Raw genomic sequence first — 22517 nt, 5'->3', positions numbered from 1 at the left:
TATATATATATATATATATATATATATATATAATATAGAACAGCCCAATTTGATCCGACCTCATCAGATCAGCGAGTAAACTTTATTGGCTTAAGTCTTTCACGAACAAGCTGTCCAGGCCCGACATTTGGGTGAAGGTGGCAGGAATTTGCAATTTCTTCATGGTGCCAGCAATAACTCACTTACTCTTTGCGAATGACACCGTGGGATCTTTAACATTGGCTAAATATATGCTGCCAGATGAGACACCCAGTTCAACGTACATCCAAGAAAAGGCACACAGTGATGAATGAGATGCTTAATGTCACCTTTGAAATCGGTCATACTGTATGATACAATGCCCAGCCCGCGGAGCACCTGGACTGCAGTCCACATAGTTGAATTGGGTTCCCTCAGAAATCTATATTCCAAGATTTACATCAAATCTTTCTAACCATTGTTCTTTTTTTCGTTTTACAAATAAAACTCAATGACATTTGGTGGATATAGGTGGAGGATCAAGGGGTATATAAAGACACAATTTTTAGGCGCACTAGTGCCTGTCGGTATGTTTTGTCTCATCCTTATATGTGTCGATTTGTGTTCGCGTGTCCATCCATATTTGCGTGAGATAATTCTGCGCTGAATAATTCATGGACATAGTTCTTGCAAATAAAAGAATGTCGATGTGGGTTGCAGAAGATTACCATGCAATGAAAACTTTGGATATAATCAGCAGCTCCTCAATGGACAGATAATGCCATTTCGTACAGGTGTTAGTTATCATGTGTAGGATTCTTTCTGAGAGAAGGGATAGTTCAGCTGGACCGAGGTGTCTGTGCTCTGACTCCCAGACATTATCATATTCATAAACTTCATGAACAGAATCAAATTATAATTTGGAAATATGAATGTTCTAGCTTATGTGACGAGAGTTGGATATTGATTGAAGGAGTAAGGTCAACGATGGGAACTAAGGTACTGCTGTGTCCACTAGAATGCCATGCCATTACCAAACATTTTGGGGGCATCTGCACATTCCGCAAATAGATGAGGTGAGTTTCGGTGGGAGATGAAATAATGGACCAATTATAATTGTGACAGACCACTAGAGGGCACCTTCAGGGTGCCATGCAGCTGGAGACCACGTCTTGGACACCCTAGGAAATCAGATTTATCATGTAACCGTGATTTAGCATGATGCTCATCTACGCACGTGATGAACGAGCTCAAAACAAGATTACATAAATCTGCACATCTTCTTGAACATCACAAGGAATCAGACTCGGTCCCTAAAGAACTTAGGATTCAAACTCACATCCCACAGACTTGGGTCTGTCTCCTTCATACATGTATGATGTATGCAAGATAAATAGCCCGTCGTGTGACTTCATATTGGAAAATCATATTTATTGGGTAGCTTTGTTTCCGTTATGCTGGAAACAATGTTTTCCTATTTTATAAACCTTAATTTTGTGTGGAAAGATAAAGGCAAGTCCAAACCTTCGAGAAAAAAAAGAAGAAAAATCCTGTATATAGACCAGCAGATTTACCTGGCATTGCGTGGGAAGAGAGACGTGAATAAGTAACACTTTGTAGCCAATCACAAAGATTGATTAATTGATTAGAGATCTCTTTCAATTTCCGCGTACATCCGATCCTGAATACCTCTGAAGAAGAAGACGTCTGAATACAAACGGCTTTGCATTTTGAATGCGGATGGGCTTTCCATTTGGCATTTTTATTTTGATCTTCCTCTTCTTGTGTTGTTGTATATCATTCACAATTCAGCATCTAAAAAGGCTGTGATGAATATTCCATAACAATGTCCCCTCCTCGATCCTTCCACTGCTTAATTGTATTTTTTTTGTTGTTGTTCCCAAAGCGAATGCGGACAGGCTTTGCTGGGACGGGTTTGGCAGGCGCTTTCTCATTTTATATCAACCCAAACCAGCATCATCGCAACTCACCATTTTAAACCATTCACCATACCCCCCCCACCCCCGCTTTGCCAGCTCTCCTGCCCCCTTCTAGTCCACGGAGCTCTCCTGCCTCCTTCTCAGTCCATGGGGCTTTCCTGCCCCCTCCCACCTCGCCAGCTCTCCTGACCACTTCTCAGTCCATGGGGCTTTCCTGCTCCTCCCCCGGCCCTCACCACATCGCCGGCTCTTCTGATCCCTTCTCAGTCCATGGGGCTTTCCTGCTCCTCCCCCGGCCCTCACCACCTCGCTGGCTCTCCTGACCCCTTCAAAATTTGTGGAGCTCTCCTGCCCCCTTCTCAGTCCATGGGGCTCTCCTGCCCCCTTCTCAGTCCATGGGGCTCTCCTGCCCCCCTCCCCCTCCCCAGGGAGGAAAAACTAGATGCTGCCTTGATATGTAATAGTGGGGATTAATTTATCGATGCAATGGTGGTTCAAGAATAACAGCGAATATTGACTGAGGGCTTGCCATTGGGAGCGTGGGAGGTGTGTGTGGGGTGGGGGTGGGGGGGGGGTGGAGAGAATGGAAGGAGGATAAATTTGCCCATGCGAAGGGTGCTTTAACCTCAGCAATGCACAGGTAAAAAGGGAAATTGTAATACCCTCTGCCACCACCACCACCAGGTGGGACTGCACAGTACACATTTACATAGAGAATTTCGCCCCCCCCCCAAAAAAAAACCCGCACCCAAATCCCCACTTGAGGCCATGGCCACGAAGCTTATCTTACCCCCTCCACAAAGTTGTATTTGTACCCTGAGTTTGGAGTTTGTTACTTAAAAGATACTTCGATGTTCATCAGCACACAAAATTACCTTGCTTCCCCATTGTTTCAGGTCACCCACCTGCAATTTTTTCATTTTTTTTCATTTAAGTTTTCATTTATGGATGTTGTCCAATGATTCTGCAAATTTTTCTGGTGCACCGGCTTCGCTGTCCAAGCACGCAAAATTTCAGTTTTCTACGACACCCGGAAGATATTGATCTTTCATATCAGTCAGGGAGTCAGTAGTTAAGAAGAGATATATATATATATATATATATATATATATATATATATATATATATATATATATATATATATATATGTATATATATGTATGTATATATATATATATATATATATATATATATATATATATATATATATATATATATATATATATATATATATATATACACACACACACATATTTATGTGGAAGCCAATACACCGGGGAAAAAAAAAATCACAGAACCATCGGAAAACATCCGTAAATGAAAATATAAGTAGATGAGAAGAAAAAAAAATGCAGGTGAGTGACCTGAGAAAATAGGGAAGCACGGTTCGTTATTGCTTGAAATTTGTAAGCATACCCTGCATATATATATATATATATATATATATATATATATATATATATATATATATATATATATATATATATATATATATATATATATATATATATATATCCAAATCATATCAATTCATACATGTGCACACATGAAATAAGTCATTTAAACCTATTTCTGTGTCACATCCTTGCCCATGTAGACACACCCGATCCACTCATGACCCTCTGTCTGACATAAGCAAGAGTGATTAATACAGGCCAAAACTGTTTTTTGTTGGTACCCACTCGATGTCTATTACAATAATTTCACCTTTTAATTGAGCAATCATTTATTTTTAGTTCTCTACTTTGATGTCACGTCATGCACTTATTGATCAACCCAGGTCATTCTCGTATTTTGAACATGCGTTCATAGAATCAAGCGTATTGTAAACACTCGCTTACAATTCGTCCAAGATCCATGTGATCTGGTCCACAATTTCAGATCAATTCTTGATCTTCGGAAAACATCATTTTGTGTCATTCGTAAAGGTGGAGGATGAGTAGATGAGATATTTTAAGAGAAAAACGGAAGAAAGAGAAAATGAATAAGAGGAGGGAGCGCATTTGAAATATATATATATATATATATATATATATATATATATATATATATATATATATATATATATATATATATATATATATATGTTGTTGTTCATCTTTCGGCTGCTCCCGTTAGGGGTCGCCACAGCGGATTATCCGTTATGATCCGCATACTGATTTGGCATAGGTTTTACGCCGGATGCCCTTCCTGACGCAACCCTGGTCGCCTCTTACGACACAGGGATCAGGATTTGGGTTTCGCCATGATTCCGGGCTGCTCTACACCCCGCCCAGTGCAGAGCCCCCGTCCTCAAGCGATCCTCCAACCCAACCCTCCGAGTCGCCGGATTACAGGCGCACGCCACTACGCCCGGTCTATATATATATATATATATATATATATATGTATATATATATATATATATATATATATATATATATATATATATATATATATATATATATATATATATATATATATATATATATATATATATATATATATATATATATATATATATATATATATATATATATATATATACATCTTGAAAGCGTTTTTTTAAAAAACAAGTGCAATGGAGTGAAGAATCAGACAGGACATTCAAACAAAAATCAAAGCATCTTTGAAATGTGTTTTTATGAATATCGACAAAATTCACAAGCATAAATCAAGAAAACTCAAAAACTGTCGTAAGCTCATTTAAAATAAATTTTGAAGAAGCTGCACAGTGGAGTGCACCATTCTGGATAACAGTGCTCAGGGTGTGTGTGCTTCGCGATGTGAGTGGCACAGAGAATGCTGAACGAAGTCGACATTGCATGGATTCTAACTGCGTGGAACGTGCAAAGTGCTCATCTTATCAACATTGAAGAGATCTGCACATCTCAAATCTCACCGCCAATCGTATTCTCATCACAGATATGATCAAATCATCCCTGTTCTGGTTATATTATTCTCATCCCCAATCATATTACCTGCCCCCATGCAATATCCCCATTTGATCATATTATCACCCTCGATCATTATATTCCCATTTGAACAAATTTTCATCCCAATCATATTACATTTCATCATATTCACATCCCCAAATCCCATTTGAATCCCCAATCACATTCTCAATCCTGATCATATTTCCATCCCCAATCGACCAATTTAATCATATTCTCACCAACGATCACATTCTCACCTGCAATCCTGTTCCATTCCCTAATAACCAGATTTGATCATATGGTCATCGTCAAAACCCATTTCATTATATTCTCACTACGTATCATATTCCCATCCCTTATCAATCATATTCCCACCCCAGGTCGTATTCTCATCCCCAATCATATTCCCACCCCAACACCCCCATTTAATCCTGTTCTCACCACCGATCAGACTTTATTGCAATCCCGATACGACTTGATTTTAATCTTCTTCACATCAAACGATACGATTCCGTCCCAGAATTCTGCTTAGCGCACATAACTCAACGTTTATTGCAAGAATATAGATTCGATTCCGAGTCATTGTTGATCTTTACAAACCTCTCACCTCCAATAACGGGCTGACCCTTTCTGGGTAACTCACCAACTGGCTGTGCCTCCTTCGGCGCTCCACCGTCTCATCATCCAGACCCGGTTTCTGCGTGTAACCCTCGTACTCCGAGAGTCCTTTTTGCTCTGCCTGAACCTCCAGCCAATCAGTGCTCCCCGTCAGCAGCTGGGCTCGTCCCATCAGCCAATAAGTGAGCCGTATCCATGACGACGCCTGTAAGCAGTACCAGCACGTGGCTGAGGGTTTTTGCTTTACACCAATGAACAAATACGTGAGGCGGGGAGATGTGAAGTGTGGGCGCAACTGTGGCGTGGTAAAGCGAATGGGTGGAGCATTGGCGATGCAAAAAAGGTTGACGTGGTGAAGCAGGTGAGGTCAAAAGGGCTTCAGAAGGTTTTGATTTAATTGATCGAGGGAAAGTGTATTTGACCAGGCATTGGACCATGAATTATTATCATTGTGGCTGATAAATAATTTCGCTGTAGGATTGCTCGTCCCTCTATAGATAAGTCGACAATTGTGGGGGCGCACAGCACCGTTTGTAATGGTCACGTTAAATCAATTCACCTCGTTGTTAATGAAAGGTTGACATGTAGGTGGGTGGAGTGGAAGATCATTCCTTACATATATATATATATATATATATATATATATATATATATATATATATATATATATATATATATATATATAAACACATATATATTCAAGGTAAATGACTGACAAAGTGCAAAGGACAGAGACGAATGTTTCAGAAAGTCATGCAGGGTTTCATTTGACGAATTCAGATGAAACAGAACACTAACTTACCTGGACAATTAACACATACAGGTAGAAATGGACAAACAATTCCTGATTATGGACGTTAAGTACGTGCTTGGTGATCCAGGTAAACTGGATGGTGACAATATCTATAAAGCTGGACCATTTCTGTAGCCTAAAACTTTAAAGCTCGAAATGAAATATAATCTTACTATAATGGAGCAAACGTGTATGTCACCGAAATTCCAAAAAATGACATTTAACAGTTATTGGGTCTACTTAGAGATTCCACACCCGCTTCTGTATACCTCTGGTATACAACCCCAATAAATACTATCCTTGTGGCCACCAAAGGCATTTAGCCTTCCTCATCCAGTGCACGTGTGCTCCAGCATGTACTCCGGTTCGAGCTCGGATTAAACCCCGAGGTTTAAAGATTAAAATAAATAAATAAATAAAATCGGGGGGGGGGTGGGGGTTTAAACCCCGGGTACGGTCCATGAACCTTGCTTTGAGTACCAAGGGGGACAGAATCGTGCAGAAATACTTCGATGTCTCCTTGAATATTAATAATATGTTGTTTTCAGAAACCTTATCTTTCAGTGGCAAGATGTTTGTTGGAGCATCAAATCGTGGGCCGAGAGGTTTAATTTCGAGTTCATTATGGATTATGATGTCATCATCATCTTGGACGGAAGGGGGCGTTGCATCATTAAGTCCTGAGAATGGGTACATAAAGGCGGCTGTCCCATACAAAATATCACCTCGTGGAACAACAGGTTAGTCGGCCTTTAAGGTGTGCATGTTTGCGATCCTAGGATATCTCAAAATGAGTAGGGCGTTTTGTGTGCTGGTACTCTGGCTAAATTCCCCACCAATATTATTCAAAGGGATATCTCAGTTAATTATAAAAAGATGTGCATGTTGTGTTAGATCAAGTTAATGGTAAGTAAAATAAATGTTGTGTGGATACTCCACAAAAGTACCTGTCCCCAGTGATGGGAAAAGTTCAAGTTAATCTGTCAATCTAAATTATTTTATATGGACTTTAAAAAGGTTAATTGTGTTAGTACTCTTGGTTTCACTCAAAGCCAAAGCTCTGAGCTACTTATACCCCCTACCGTGAAATGGTGGTGTAACATCTGGCAGCAGAGGTTCAATTTGTCTAAAGAGAGGGTAAAATATTCTGGTTGGAAAATAAATGTATTCATGCATGTTCTGTCATTTCAAAAGTGAATGTTGATCTTTTCAAATGCAGCACAGGAAGCGGCCGCCATAAATGGGAGACAGACCATCACACGGACAGACAGCATGGTTCACAATAAATAATAGATGGACTTCCCTTCCAAGGAACTTAAACACAGAAAACGACCATTTGCCCCATCAAGCCTGCACAATGCTTGTCAACCAATGACAGTTTTTTCTTGTACACAAAGCCAAGGCTCACGGAAGAGCGGAAACACTGAATGGATCTGGATGCATCAGGACAAAAGGAACAGTAGAGAGAGAGACAGAGGACACCAAAAAGCGGAGTTGAAGGACAAAATCGAGGGAGATTTGGACAATGTGGTGGAAAGGATGGATACAGAAGGAAACCTCTCCCCCCTCCTCCTCCTCCTTACCCCACTCTTCTCCCCACCTCCACTCTCCCCTCATCTCACCCCCGCCCTCTCTTCTCCCCTCTCCCTCCTCTCTTTTCCCCCTCCTCTCTTGTCCCCTCTTCTCTCCCCTCCTCCTCTCTTCTACCACTCCCTCTCTCTCTCTCCCCCTCCTTTCTATGTCCATGCTTTATCCTCTTTTAACAGATTTAATTTCCGTTTTTTTATTTTTAATTTCGCTTTCCCGATTCAGTTGTTACTTTTCATTGATATTTGATGCACCATACTCATTACAGAGCTTCAGTGCTGCTGAAGCAGCTTCCTAAGCAAGGGTAATACTGGGTAGTTTGCCATTGCCTTCCCAGCAGTAGTTCAGGCAGGAATTTGGCCACGGTGCCGCTGATCGCTCACCCACTCTTCGGGAAGGACACTGTGGGGATCTTCAATGTCCACCAACTAATGTCGGTAGACGGGACGCCCAGTTTACCGTCCATCAGAGGGACAGTACACACATTGATGATTCACCCAGTCTGTGAAACACCAGGATGACAGTTAAAAGCTGACCCAAGATTCAAACCCAATCTAGACAGCTTAGAAGCGAGTATGCAGACCACGAGGCCATCCTGTCTGTCCAGGTAATCTCTTAATGCACTGTTAATAAACAAACCACGATTCAATGTTGTATTGAAACCATTGAAATGTATCTTGTTTGGAATAATTCATTTCTTCTGGTTGAATGTTGAGCTTTACCTGCATGCAGAGCTTTTCAAAAGTATCGCTGGAAGCACCCACCAGAAAATGGAGACAGCGACATGCATGGACAGACACCACACTTCCCATTGTATAATAGATGATAACTTGCATGGACCCATGGAAATTCCACATAATTCCATGTTGTATATTGAAGTCTTCGACTCACATCCCCATCACACCGCCTAGGTGCTCAACCTTTGCCTCAAAAAACCCAAGCCCTCAGTATCCCAACCCGAAGACATCAATCCCCTCCCTACTCCAAGCCTTCAAACCTCCTCCCACCGATCACGGTCTCCTGTCCAACTCACATCCCACGAGGTATGCAGAAAAGATATGTGACCATGAGCATGTCATGGCCCATCATGGTCACTTTCCAACTCCCAATCCCACAAGATATGTGGAAAAGATATGTGACCATGAGAAGATCATGACCCGTCACGGTCACCTGTTCAACTCACAATCCGCGGAAAAGATATGTAACAAGAAATGACCCAAAACCAATTATCTTCTTTCTGATGCATATGTACACATTGTTAAAAGTAAATAATGACCTCGGTCAAGGATCATTTGTAATGACGTGGGTTTAAGCCTTGCTTGAGAGAATGCCACATAGTTATTTGGACTGTGTATAAATTAATAGATCGCTGCCTCGATCACTGAGGCCGATCTTTACAAACAAGGCCCTTGACGCCTATTGGCTCAAAATCCTTTTAACTGTCTCTTTGGTTGTTTTACAATGAAGGGAAAAGTTTTGGGAGGGCATGACGATTGTGAATATGAAAGCTCCGACGATGTCTTTTACTTTGCATTGCAGGAAACACACACACACACACACACACACACACACACACGCACACACACACACACACACACACACACACACACGCACACACACACACACACACACACACACACACACACACACACCATGCACACACACACACACACACACACACACACACACACACACACACACACACACACACACACACACACACACTTACAATTTGATAAATGAATACTTATTTAACGTTGGAACTGCTGCCGAGTTCAAATCTCAAATTTTGCAATTCGGCTTAGTTTTAGAGATTCCGGAGGTTATCACATGGGCGGAAATGAAATAAAGACACGAACGCTGGTGCCTCCGGGCGTTTATAAATAAGCATTGCAATGTACCCAGCGATTCGTAGTTATGATGTACAGGCATTAGATAATACAAGTGAGAAAAGTGAAAAGAAAAAACGTTATCGTTAAGAAATCGTTGCGGTCTCTTTCCAAGTCAGGGCATAGTTGAACAGGCCAAAAAACATAGCAGCTTCAGACCCCAGTGAGGAAACCCAAGAAATGCCTAAAGACCCCATGTCGAGTGAGGTGACTGAGAATTTCCTGAAAAAGGATATAATTAAATAAGGCTGTTAATTATCTTCAAAAGGGGTGTTTTAATTAACCCAAACACCCAATTTTCACACTTGCACTTCCATGGAGTTTTCTTTGGATGCATGCAAAGTTTCAGGCTGCATGGTTTCATGGTTTTGGAGTTATGGAGGAGGCATACATAGACTATTATTAGTATAGATGTGTGTGTACACACACACACACACACACACACACACACACACACACACACACACACACACACACACACACACACACACACACACACACACACACACACACACACACACACGTCGGTACAAAGATAATGCCTATTATTTTTCAGTTCGTATCCAGTGTCAGAGGAAAGTGAAGCAAGATCACAATGAAAGGTTTGTATCACCTTCATAGCAGCCCATTTTAAGTTGAGCAGTGTTGTGATAGGTCACATGACATCACCACACCACACTTTCAAAATAGCTACGCCACTAGATGTGCATACAAAGCAGAGAACAGTTATTGAATTTCTTTCTGAGGAAGAGGTTCCTCCAGTGGATATTCATGGGTGTTGAAAGGATGTGCAGGGAGACTACTATTGATGGGATCACCATTACATATTGAGCAAAGCATTTCAAGAGTGGGGAAACCAATATCGATGGCAAGCCTCAAAGTGGTCGGCTTGCAACCACAGTGACAACAGAAAATAAGAGTCGGATTCACACACTCATTAAATGCATTGCAGTTGATGGAGATAATGTGGAAAAATAACGTCATATTTGCCACATATGTATGCATAATCCCTGAAAATGGAATTATATTTCGTGAGAAATAAAATAAGGGGCCTTACTTTCATACCAACCCTCGTGTCTGTACACACACACACACACACACACACACACACACACACACACACACACACACACACACACACACACACACACACACACACACACACCATCATCAATTAAGATAATGTCCAAAGAGGCAACAAAGGTGACAAAACTACTTCACATGGATGATTTGAAACTCTTTGCACCAAACGCTGAAAAATTGGTAGAACAATTAATAATTCGTGAAACGGTACTCTGACAACATTCAAATGTAATTTCGCCAAGATAAGTGTGCCAATTGCACATTCATACAAGCGAGAACAACAAAAACGGAAACATAAAAATTGACACATATACAACTAGAACGGCCACTCGGTATAGCGCATACCTCCGCCATGCTGATTAGTTTACGTTTTGTATCCCACTGATAGGCCGGATCTGGATTCAGACCTGAACTAAAATTTAATCGGCTTGTTCTCGTCATATAACCAACTCATCCACTAAGTTAATCCAAGTTCGTCTCTAACTTTTTGAAATATCATGTTTTATATCATTTTGGCCCAATCTCTCAGTGGTGAACAATCACTTTAAAATTTTTTAAAAACTCATGTCGAGATCTGTGTTCGGATCTTCACCAAAATCGAATCATTTCGTCCCTGTCACACACCCAACTTGTCCACCAAGTTTCATCTGAATCCGTGCACAACTTTTTGCGATTTCCAGCTATATATTGTTTTAGCCCGACCACTCAATGATAAAGAATCAATGAAAAAATTCTCGGATCCGGATCCGGAATAGGATCTCCACCAAAATCGAATCAATTATTCTTGTCACATACCCAACTCGCCCACCAAGATTTGTCCGAATCCGTCCACAACTTTTTGAGATATCCTGTTCAAAAACAAACAGGCAGACAGGGGTGAAAACATAACCTCAATCCCCCTTTGGTGGCAGAGGTAACACTACAGGAGCTAGACAACGAAGCATCATACAAATACCTCAGAGGAGAAAAGGGCCACCAAATATGTCACAAACAAATACGCAAAATAATTGCTGAAGATACCTGTGCAGAATGATCCTGAAACATACCTTGCACCAAGGAACAAAATCAAAGCTATAAACCAACTCGCAATGCCAGTATTCGAGTACAGCTGCGGAATAATAAGCTGGCCATAATCAGAAATCAATAAACTGGATATAAAAACAAGGAAACTCCTCACCATCCACAAAACATTTTACAAAAATCAATACATCTCGAGAATGTACCTACCGAGGCAAGGAGGAAGTCGCGGCCTGATGGAGCTCAACCAAGTGCACAGAATGACAACTATAGGATTGGCTGAGTATGTGAAAATTGCAACAGACTACCGAATACAATTGGTAAGGAAACACGAAGACAACAAACCAGAGAAGGTATCCCTAACCCATCGAGCAAAAAATATCCAAAGCCAGTGTGAATGGAAGATGTCACACAAGAAACTTAAACAACAATGAATACAGCCCCAACTAGACGAGGAGCACTCGGGAGAGTGCAAAACCTCCGCCGCCAATACTGCGAGGTCACTCAAGTTAACCTGATATCCTAGTCATTCAATTTGATGTCAACAGTGCCCACAGAGTTATAGTTTGCAACTTTCCCTTTTACTTTTAACTTTTACATACTCAATTTATTCGTCATAACTAGATTCCTTGAGACAGAAATTTGTTTTACGTGGGTATATCCACCTGAAGTTCCAAAATCAGTCGCAATTATAATTTTGACATGTTTTTTTTTGTTGGAAATCACTTAAAACAAGTAGAAATGCAAAAACTCAAATTTTTTTTCAAAATGGCCACCATAGCGGCCATATTGGACTTTGGCCCAAGTCCAAAATCGAATGCCATGATCCTTGGACCATACCTAATCCCCCCACCAAGTTTCGTCAAAATCCGTTGAGGAGTTTTTTCCGTAATACTGTTCACAAACAAACAAACAAACAGACAGGGGTGAAAACAGTAACCTCCGTCCATCTTCGATGGCGGAGGTTAACAAGTGCAAAAAAGACAAAAAATATATTTATAAAGAAATATCAACGGATGTACACCGACAACTGGGAAAACGACAAAAGATCAGGAAAGTATTTTAAAAAAAAGACTTGGACAGATTGGGAATAGACGAAGAAGGCTCTTTGGCTTAGAAGAGGTCAGCTCAACTGAGATGGAAAACAAATCATTGTGAATGCCCAAGAACAAGGACACGACACCAATAACTTTACGAAAATGGTGGGACTGAGTCAATCGGACAAGTGTAGGTTCTGCAAGATAAAAACAGAAAGTACGAGCCATCTCCGATCGGGATTTAAAAAAAAAAACATGTCAGAACAGCTGTATACCCTAAGGCACAACAAGGTATGTAGAGTAATCCACTGGCACATCTGCAAAAGTCTCAATATCTTGGGTATACCATAAGAAGTTCCAGAAAACGAATGGAAACATGAACCAAAAGCAATTATTGAAAACAATGACATAATGCTCACGTATGACCTGACAATCCCATCAAGCATGTACAAAGAAAACAAGGCACTGTGACCGGACTCAGATACAAAAAGGAAAAGAAGACTGTTAATTGAGGTTTCAGTACCCAGCGATTTCAGTCCAAATAACATGGAAATCAAGAAAATGACCAAATAGCAAGACCTCAAGAATGAAATGAAAAGATCCTGGAAGCTGAAGAGTGGCAAAATTGTACCAGTGATAGTTGGAGCAACAGGAATGATAAAGAAGAACCTCAAAAAGATCCTACAAACAATCCCTGGGAGCATTACCACAAACAAACTGCAGTTGGAGGCTGTCAGGGGTTCAGTGACGATCCTGAGAAGAGCCCTCAAACAAAACACTAAGAACAACACAACTTAACGCATGAATCGTGATCCTTCACTGAAACGAAGGTGGATACTTCAAGTCCTGGAAGGACTCCATTCCACATTCTGAAACCTGAATTATGGAGATAATAAACGACACACACACACACACACACACACACACACACACACACACACACACACACACACACACACACACACACACACACACACACACACACACACACACACACACACACACACACACCATGTTTTGCCTCTGTTTCTAGTGAAAGAAAAACAGATGAACAATGGAAACACATGGATATAGGTATCATGCGTGACTGTTAAGCTCACACTTGTGGACAGATAGACCTCTTTGCTGAAGAACCATCTCTCACACGTCTGACACTGGATTGTGCCATGCTGCTCTTGTGTTAATCATCCTCATTCAACAGTGCACTTGTGTCTGATTCAGTCGCTTGCTGTTCTGAATAGGCGTAGACACGCTTGACACTAAATTTGATGTCGTGGTAAGTTCTTGCTTGCTCTTCCTATTCTATAAGTACACTCTGTAGTTGGATCTGTTGGTGTTCGGAGCATCAGCGTCAATCATCAGTAATACAATGCTGATGGATTGTCATCATCCCTGTTTGCAAAACCAGCAGCTGCAGGTAGGGCAATGCACAGCTCCATGTTGTTCGCAGGCTGGCTTCTGTCACTCCGCAATGCATTTCTGACTTGCCTAATCCCACGCTCATCAGAAGCTCCTCCTATACCAGTAACAATGTTCCTGGATCTCAAGCTGAACATGCTCCATCTATGGTTCATCACCTAAATCTCAAAGCCTCCAGCAGTATGTATCACACCAACTTGTCTTGTGAGTGGACTTCTCATATCTCCATCTCTATCTCTATCTCTATCTCTATCTCTATCTCTATCTCTATCTCTATCTCTATCTCTATCTCTATCTCTATCTCTATCTCTATCTCTATCTCTCTCTCTCTCTCTCTCTCTCTCTCTCTCTCTCTCTCTCTCTGATAACCCCACAGTCTTGAGGTCCTGACGTGTTTTATCTCTTGAGGTCGCCTTGATGGGTGGACCTGAAGAAACTGGCAAAACAGGGTCAATGTGGGGATGCAGTGGTTGGATATATGGGCCACAGGACCGAACTACTCCAGTTGGTGCTTGGTCACCTTGGTTGTTATAGTTTCCAGGTCTCCCCACAGATCCCTGGTCATCTCAGATGTGATGTGAAGTTTCCATTGCTGCCAGATGGTAATAACGAGGATGGTGCAGATACACTGTTGGTGAACGGCTTTGAGTACCTTGAAATATCTGCATCCAGCATTTGGAGGTGTCCAGCATTTGGATGTGTACAGCAATACTAAGAGTACACACAGCTGATATACCTACTGGTTGGTGTTGATATTTCGATGCCTGTCCTTAAAACAGCAGAGCGCAGGGTACCAAAGGCCTTGCTTGAATGCACTCACCATGTCTGTCCACCTCAGCATCTGTCCTGCCATTGGAGGTGGTGAGGGAATCTAAGTAGGCGAATCCATTGACATACTACATCACACCATCTCACACTTGTATTCAGAGTCTTTTCGTCATCATGAACTGCATGTCCCACCTGCTTAGCAAAGCACCCTTAGCAAACTACAAATTCCTGCCCTAACCGACAAGGTCATTTCATCAGCAGCACAGCCATGCCTCCCAACAATGATGCAAACCAGCAGCTACATGCTGCATGAAATGAAATTATGTTTATCTTTATGACTGGTGTACCTTAATAAACTTACTTTTATTATCGGTGCACCTTCATTAGTTTATCTTTATTTTAGGTGTACCTAATGTTACTTTTCTTTCTTACAGGTCAGGTCAGGTATGGGGGCATGCAACGGAGCAGGACGTCGCTGCATCCACTTTCCACCTGTACTCCAGGGGCCTCCATCTGGCCATCCTCAGGCAGTTGCCTGGCCCATCCGCCATCTTCTTAAGATGCTGATCGATCTGCTGCAACAACGAGGCATGTGGTCGGCCCATAGGCTCCTCCACTCACGAGGCTCCCTCGCTGAGAGAATCTAGTGAGCAGGATCAGCGTCAGGTAAATGAGCCACATGTCCATACAGCCATAGCTGATGCTCATGGACTATGCAGGTAAAAAAAAATCTCATTTGAGGATCTTTCAGCAACCACTTGTTGGACACAAAGTCTGACCAGCGATAGCCAAGGATTCTCCGAAGAGACCTGGTACCAAAGGAATTAAGTCTCTGTCTCAGATCCCTGGTCAGAGTCCAAGTCTGACATTCATAGAGCAAGACTGGAAGCACAAAGGACCTGAAGACTCTGACTTTCGTCGTCCTGCACAGGTACCGACAGCGCCACACCCCATGATCCAGTGAATCCATGACTTCTCAGGCCTGATCCAGAAATCTATTGACCTCTGAGTCACAGCCAGCAGACATGAATATCACTGCCAGGGTAAGTGAATCTCTCTGTGACTTCAACATCCTCACTACAAACAGGTACAGGAAAGGTAGCAGCATCCAAGACGTCATTGAAAGCCTGGTTCTTAGTTTAGACGCCAGAAACCTGCAATCCCAGTGGGTCTGATTCCTCATTTAGCATCTTGAGAGTCCCCAAAAGGATTTACAGAGTCTCCGCAAAGATGACTGCATCATACGCGAAATCAAGGTCAGAGATCTTGACATTCCCAAACGATGCACTGCAGCTCGATCTCTCTGACATCCTCCATGAATCCAGTCCATACAAGTGCTGAAAAGTGTGGGGACCAGTACGCACCCCCTGATGAACTCCAGTAACAACTGGAAATAAGTCAGAGATGGCACCACCACATCTCACAGCACTCTCAGTACCAGAATATAGTTCAGACATCAGATTGATCAGTTTTGGTGGCACCCCACAAAGACCAATAATCCTCCAGAGCGCATCACGATTCACTGAATCAAATGTTTTGCAGAGATAAACATAGGCTGCAAGCAGCCCCTGCCAAAACTCTTATCTGCGTTCACTGAGGACCCAAAGGGCAAGGATACAGTCAATTGTTGACTGCTTTGGTGTAAAACCTGACTGCTCTGATCACTGGTGCTCAAGCAGATGGTGGCGAACCATATTAAGAATTATCTGAGCAAATACCTTGCCCAGCACTGAAAGGAGCGTCACCCCTTGGTAGTTGTTGCAGTCCTGGTGATCACCCTTCTCATTCCAGAGAGGGACAACAAGACCCCTCTTCCAGTCAGTTGGGATGATGCCTGTGTTCCAGGCAGAGCACAGAACTGCATGCATTGACATAAGTACAGCATTTCCACAAGCCTTAAGAAGCTTTGCATGGATGCCAAATATCCAGTGAGCTTTTCCCCTTTTCAACTGCTTCACCACACCTGTGTTTCCACAAACAAATGTGGATCACAGTTTATTGGAGGGTCAGCAATAGGGATAATAACACCCCTGCCATCCACCTCAACAGCTGGTGGATCAGCCTTGTACAGCCGAATAACCAGGACAGCGGGCCTTCACTTCGGACTCTTCAGTCAAGAGACCACCACCTTCTGCTCTAACTGCAGTACCCCGAGGGGCGGGCTTGGAGAAATGGAATGTGTCAATTCCCCTTTTTTTTTTTTTTTTGTATACCTTGGTCGAGGCTCGTATGAGAGCTAACACACAACTCACAGCAAGGAGGCATGAGACAAGAGGGGCGGGAGTGGAAGGGACAAAACATTGGGGAACAGACACAGGTGAACTGTGGAAGGGAGAGGGATGGGGATGGGACGGGGAACATGGCGAGGGGAAGATGGACATTAAAGGGACTTTCAGGAAGGAAAGCAGGAGAATTGAAGGAAGTGGGCTTGGGTGGATTATCGGGGTAGAAAAGATCGAGGATTTGGATGGGGGAAGATAAGAGGTGGTGGTGAACAGCTGTTTTGAAAGCCTGAAGGGAAGAATGGGAAAGAATAGAGTGAGGAAGTTTATTCCAAAGGCGGGAAAAAGAGGAATGAAAGAGTGAAGATGAGCAGTGATTCGTGATTTTGGTAGTTTTACCAGAAGGGGGTTGTTGGCGGACCTTGAGCGCCCTGTGGAAATGTGGTTGGTACAAATCGCAGAGAGAGCAGGGGGGCAAGGCTGGAGAGGTGGCGGTAGAAGACAGAAAGACCACCGACCAACCTGCGGTGATTGGTGAGAGGCCCAAAGACTCAGCTTCATTGCGGGAGATGCCAATGATCTTAAAAGCCCTGGTTTCGACAGCGTGAAGTCGAGAAGGTGGGAGGCAGGAGCACCAGCCCAGAGGGAGAGCAGTACTCCATCAGGCTACGGACAAAAGCTTTGTAAGTGGTCAGGAGCTCAAGAGGGCCGAGGAAGGACTTTGCACGACGGAGGATTCCCAGTCGGCGACTGGCTTTTGAGGCAAGGTTGGAAATGTGACTTTCCCAGGAAAGGTCATGGCAGATAGTGAGACCCAGAAGCTTGAAAGAAAAGACTTCTTCCAGAGGATTGTTGAGAAAGTGGATGGGGGGGTTTTGTAAACGGTCCTTTCGAAGAGACATAGTGAGAGTGTGAGATTTGTCTGGATTGAAAGACATGTTCCACGTGTTGGACCAGTTTGTGATTTTATCCAGATCTGCAGTGAGTGAAGAAGCTGCTGCTTGCCGGGCTGAGGGATGACAGATGGTACGGCAGAGGGTTGAGTCATCGGCAAAGAGAAATAGAGGATTTTCCAGAGAGTCCGAGAGATCATTGATGAAAACCAGAAAAAGAACAGGGCCCAGAACGCTACCTTGAGGAACTCCAGCCTGCACAGGAAGAGGAGATGAAAGAACTCCATTTAGGGCCACACGTTGACTGCGACAGGAGAGGAAGTCTGCGAGCCATGAGTGGAGATGGCCTTGAATACCATGGGCAGAGAGTTTGGTGAGTAGGGCAGGGTGCCAGACTGTGTCAAAAGCACGTGATATGTCCAGGGATACGGCTCGGATTTCCTGTCTGGCATTGAGGACCTCCATCCATTGATGGGAGAGCAGTAGCAGCATATCTAGGGTAGAGTGACCTGGTCTGAAACCAAATTGATGATTGGAAATCAAGCCATTGGAGAAGAAGAAGGATTTCATGTCTGAAGCGATGATGGATTCCATAACCTTGTTGCTGATTGGGAGAAGGCTGATTGGTGCATAGTTACGGGGACATGTTTTTGCACCTTTTATGCAGGGCAGAGATGTTAGCAGATTTCCAAGCAGATGGCAGATGACCTTGGGAAAATGAGAGGGTGAATAGAACAGAGAGAGGGTGAGCAAGAGCAGAAGAGCAGGCTTTGAGGACACGTGGGCTGATGCCGTCTGGACCGGTTGCAGAATCTGACTTGAGGTTTGAAAGCAAGCTCTCCACCTTGTCAGGAGAAAAGGATACAGAGTCCAGGGACAGTTGGGTGCGACTGGGTAAAGTGGGTAGAGATAGTGATGGGTTTGGGACACAAGATTTAGCTGCAAACACCGAGTTTAGACATTCAGCTTTATCACGTGTGGAATCAGCAGTGCGGCCATTTGAGGTAAGGGAGGAGGGGATGGAGGGGGAACATACACCAGAAACAGATTTGATTAAACGCCACCAGGATTTTGAGGAGGGAGAGAGGTTTGAGAGTTCAGACTTGAGATGAGAAAGATGTTGTTTTCTGGCTCTCCTGAGGGTAGCTACACACTTGTTCCGAGCTTTGTGGAAAGAACTGAGATTGCCCTCAGTTGGGTTTGCTTTCCATGAGGCAAAGGCAAGTTGTTTCAGGACAACTGCCTCGCCACAAGCTTCAGTAAACCAAGGGCGGGAGGAAGGAGTAAGACAACTGAACACGAGAGGGGATAAATCTGTGCATGAGGGAGAGCAAGTTTCTTTGAAAGAATTCCCAGGATGAGTTGATGTTTGAGAAAGTAGTGATAGGAGACCAGTCTGTAAGTTTGATGGCTGCTCGGAGACCCTGCCAGTCGGCTTGAGTGAAATGCCAGACTCGACGGCGGTGAGGTGGTTCTCTGATGACAGCCAGAGAGATGTCCACTTTAATAAGGACGTGGTCAGAAGAACCAATTGGAGCGAAGGAAGAGCAGCAGATATTGTCAGGAAATTTGTCAAAATCAGATCCAGAAGAGATGGAGTACCATTGGTTGAGATCCGGGTCGGGAAGTTGACCGATTGAGTCAGTCCCAATGAGTCACAGAAAGCTTTTGCTGATGTCCCATGGCAGGTGAGAGAGAGGTACCCACACCTAGCCAACTGGCGTGATGACAATTGAAGTCGCCACATAAGAGGAAGAGAGTTTGGATGAGAAGATAGAAGATGGTCCATGTTTTCGGAGAGTGAGGTGTAGATGGAGTCATCACTGTTCGGTGGACGGTACAGTACACATATAAACATGAGGTGGGAGTGGAGGAGAAGCCGAAGCCAGAGGTATTCCTGGGGGTGTGGGGGAGTGAGAGCAGTGCAGGGAGAGTGAGGAATAGAGTCTTTGATGAAGAGAGGAACACCTCCACCAGGACGAGGCTCAGGTCTGTCATACCGTAAGAGGGAGTAACCAGGGAGAGATACTTGGGAGTCAGACACGTCTTGGGAGAGGAAAGTTTCTGTTAGGCAGATAATGTCTGGTTTGTCAGTGGCAACCTGCATGGAAAGATCTGAAAGGTTTGAGCGAAGGCCCCGGATATTTGAGGTCCACACTTTTAATGAAGAGGTAGGGAGGAGGCTTTTGGTGCAGGAGGTGGAGGGGGCGGGGAGGGTCGGACGAGGGACGAGGGGGAGGTAAGGAGGGTTGCTGAAGGAGTGTGGGGTATTGCAGAATAGCGAGGGAGGGGGCCAGATGAGGAGGAGAAAAGGCTCTGTGGTGCTGTGAGAGAGGGGGGACAAGAGACAAGGAAGATGGCAGTTGAGGATTTGAGAAGGTGGAGTGAAGAGATGGAGGTGAGAGGGCAGTGGAGGGAGGCAGGTTGGTGGATGAGAGGGGGGGCAACTTAGAGAAGGAAGAGTGAGGGGGATGAAAGGTGGGAGAAAGGTGAGGGGGGAATTTTTGAAAGAGGTGAGAGGGAGGCGTGCAAAGGTCGCTGCATGTGCGAGCATGCACTCTCACTTCCGGTTCCGGTTTTGAGCGGCAAGAGGTCTCCTTCGGGGCTCCCTGCTGACATTCTCAAAGTTAAGTTCCGGTTGTTATTTGTCCCGTTTTAACTGTTTAATTTTCTCACCTACATGTTAATGTGTGTTCCTAGTTCGGTTTTGTTTCAAAAATCGTGCTATTTTGTGAGTATTTATGTCGACGTTCTCACCTGGTGTTTGAGGCCTAGTCCTAGGCTTGAGGCCTACCGGTTCCACTTGGTGTTCGATCGTTTTTTTTTTTTGTTTGTTTGTTTTTTCTCCCCATTACCTTCAATTTCTAGGATGTTTCTAGGAATCTAGGAATTTCTAGGAATCATTACCTGCAAGCAGGATGAGAATCAATTGACCACAGGTGATGCTCTACCTCTTCACAGATTCCTCACACATAGGCCTCCTTGTCCACCATCAGTGCACTTACGGTTTAATGCTTCAACTCACTGAACAGTTCAGCTCTGCCACTCAGCCTGGCCCTGTGACTCTGATCAATGGTATCCAGTGTCCCTTGAGAGATAAAATTCTTCTTCACCCTACGGTGAGTCCCAAGCCATTTGCCGGCAACATCAAGGACAGTGGCCCGAAAGGCACTGAACAACTCTTCAGGATTCCCCAAAGCACCCAGACCCACCAAATCCCCACTCAGCCTGTTCGAATGCTCATCAACTACCCTCTCATCCTTAGGTTGCCAACATATAGCCAAGGCTGGGATGGTTCAATTCTCCTGGATTTAACTGTAACTTCAGAGTTGCTACCACAAACCTGTGGCCGTTGTTGAGGAACTGAGCACTCCGGTAGACCCTGCCGTTCTGGACCATCTTCCAGCAATCAACAATAAGCACATGGTCTGTCTCCTTTGCCACACTACCAGCATTGGAATACCAAGTCCAGCGATGAGCCTGTGGGTGCTGAAACCATGAACCAGCCACCCAAAGTCCATGACTTCTTGCAAACTTAAGGAACTTAGAGCTATTCTAGTTCACAGTTCCAGACCCATGGGGGCCAACACATGTCTCACAACTATCCCTATCAGTTCCATTCAATGCATTGAAATCCCCCAAGACTAGAAGAGTATCTTGCCTACGGCACTGATCAACCACAGACTTGAGCATGGCATAGAATGTGCCCTTCACGGTGAGATCACTCGCCTCAGTCAGAACATGTACAGAGACCAGGGAAACAACACCCAAGGAGTGAAGAATCCTTTGTCTCATAATACACTTGTTGACCACCGGTTTTACTTCAAGTATCATTGGAGTCAGCTTATTGGACACAGCTACAGCAACTCCTTGGGCATGGTAACAATCAGAGTGACCAGACCAATAGTCGGTGTAACCACCTGCCATGATCTTGCCACTCTCCGGTTTCTGAACCTCAGAGAGTGCTGCAATACTGATGTCCTAATGCTTGAGCTCAGATGATAACATAGACAGGTGATCATCTTCTCTGAGGGATAGGACATTCCAGGCACCCACCCAAAGGGACCACCTCAGGTTAACCCAAGGAGACCGCCGTCAGATGGACAACACCTCAGCACCATTGCTATCTGACCCAGGAAGGTTACCCCATGGTTTTTCTCCTATCATCAAAGAGTAGGGGTCCCAAAAGCTTTGCCCCAATCCCCTCATCTGGTGAGCTGCCCTGTGAAGGGCAGCTGCACAGGAGGTACTCCCACTCCGTGGGTTTTGAATTTTTTACGGTGGCCGCAGTGCAAATCTTGTCAGCAACCTCCAAAAAAAAAGTAACCCAACTGCAGGAGGACATCCACAGGCACAGTTTGGCACTAGATATGGATGG

At 43.8% G+C, this 22517-nt stretch overlaps 1 protein-coding gene across 8 annotated transcripts in view; it reads right to left on the bottom strand.

Moving 5' to 3' along the window:
- Positions 1–22517, bottom strand: part of LOC147016926 (uncharacterized) — a 326657-nt gene that overhangs the window by 157790 nt on the left and 146350 nt on the right. For 7 of the 8 annotated variants that reach the window (XM_085846167.1, XM_085846165.1, XM_085846166.1 and 4 more), the window contains one exon: positions 5421–5636. In XM_085846167.1, the coding sequence (XP_085702293.1) occupies positions 5421–5636 (216 nt within the window). The remainder of the gene's footprint in view (positions 1–5420; positions 5637–22517) is intronic. The other variant, XM_085846173.1, reaches the window with a different exon arrangement.

This window comes from Eptatretus burgeri, chromosome 11 (assembly GCF_056783735.1).
Source record: "Eptatretus burgeri isolate ZD-2024b chromosome 11, Ebu_testis_v1, whole genome shotgun sequence".
NCBI classification, from domain to species: Eukaryota; Metazoa; Chordata; class Myxini; order Myxiniformes; family Myxinidae; genus Eptatretus; species Eptatretus burgeri.
Note: the sequence above shows the minus strand (reverse complement) of the source record. Positions and strands in the feature narration are given on the sequence as shown.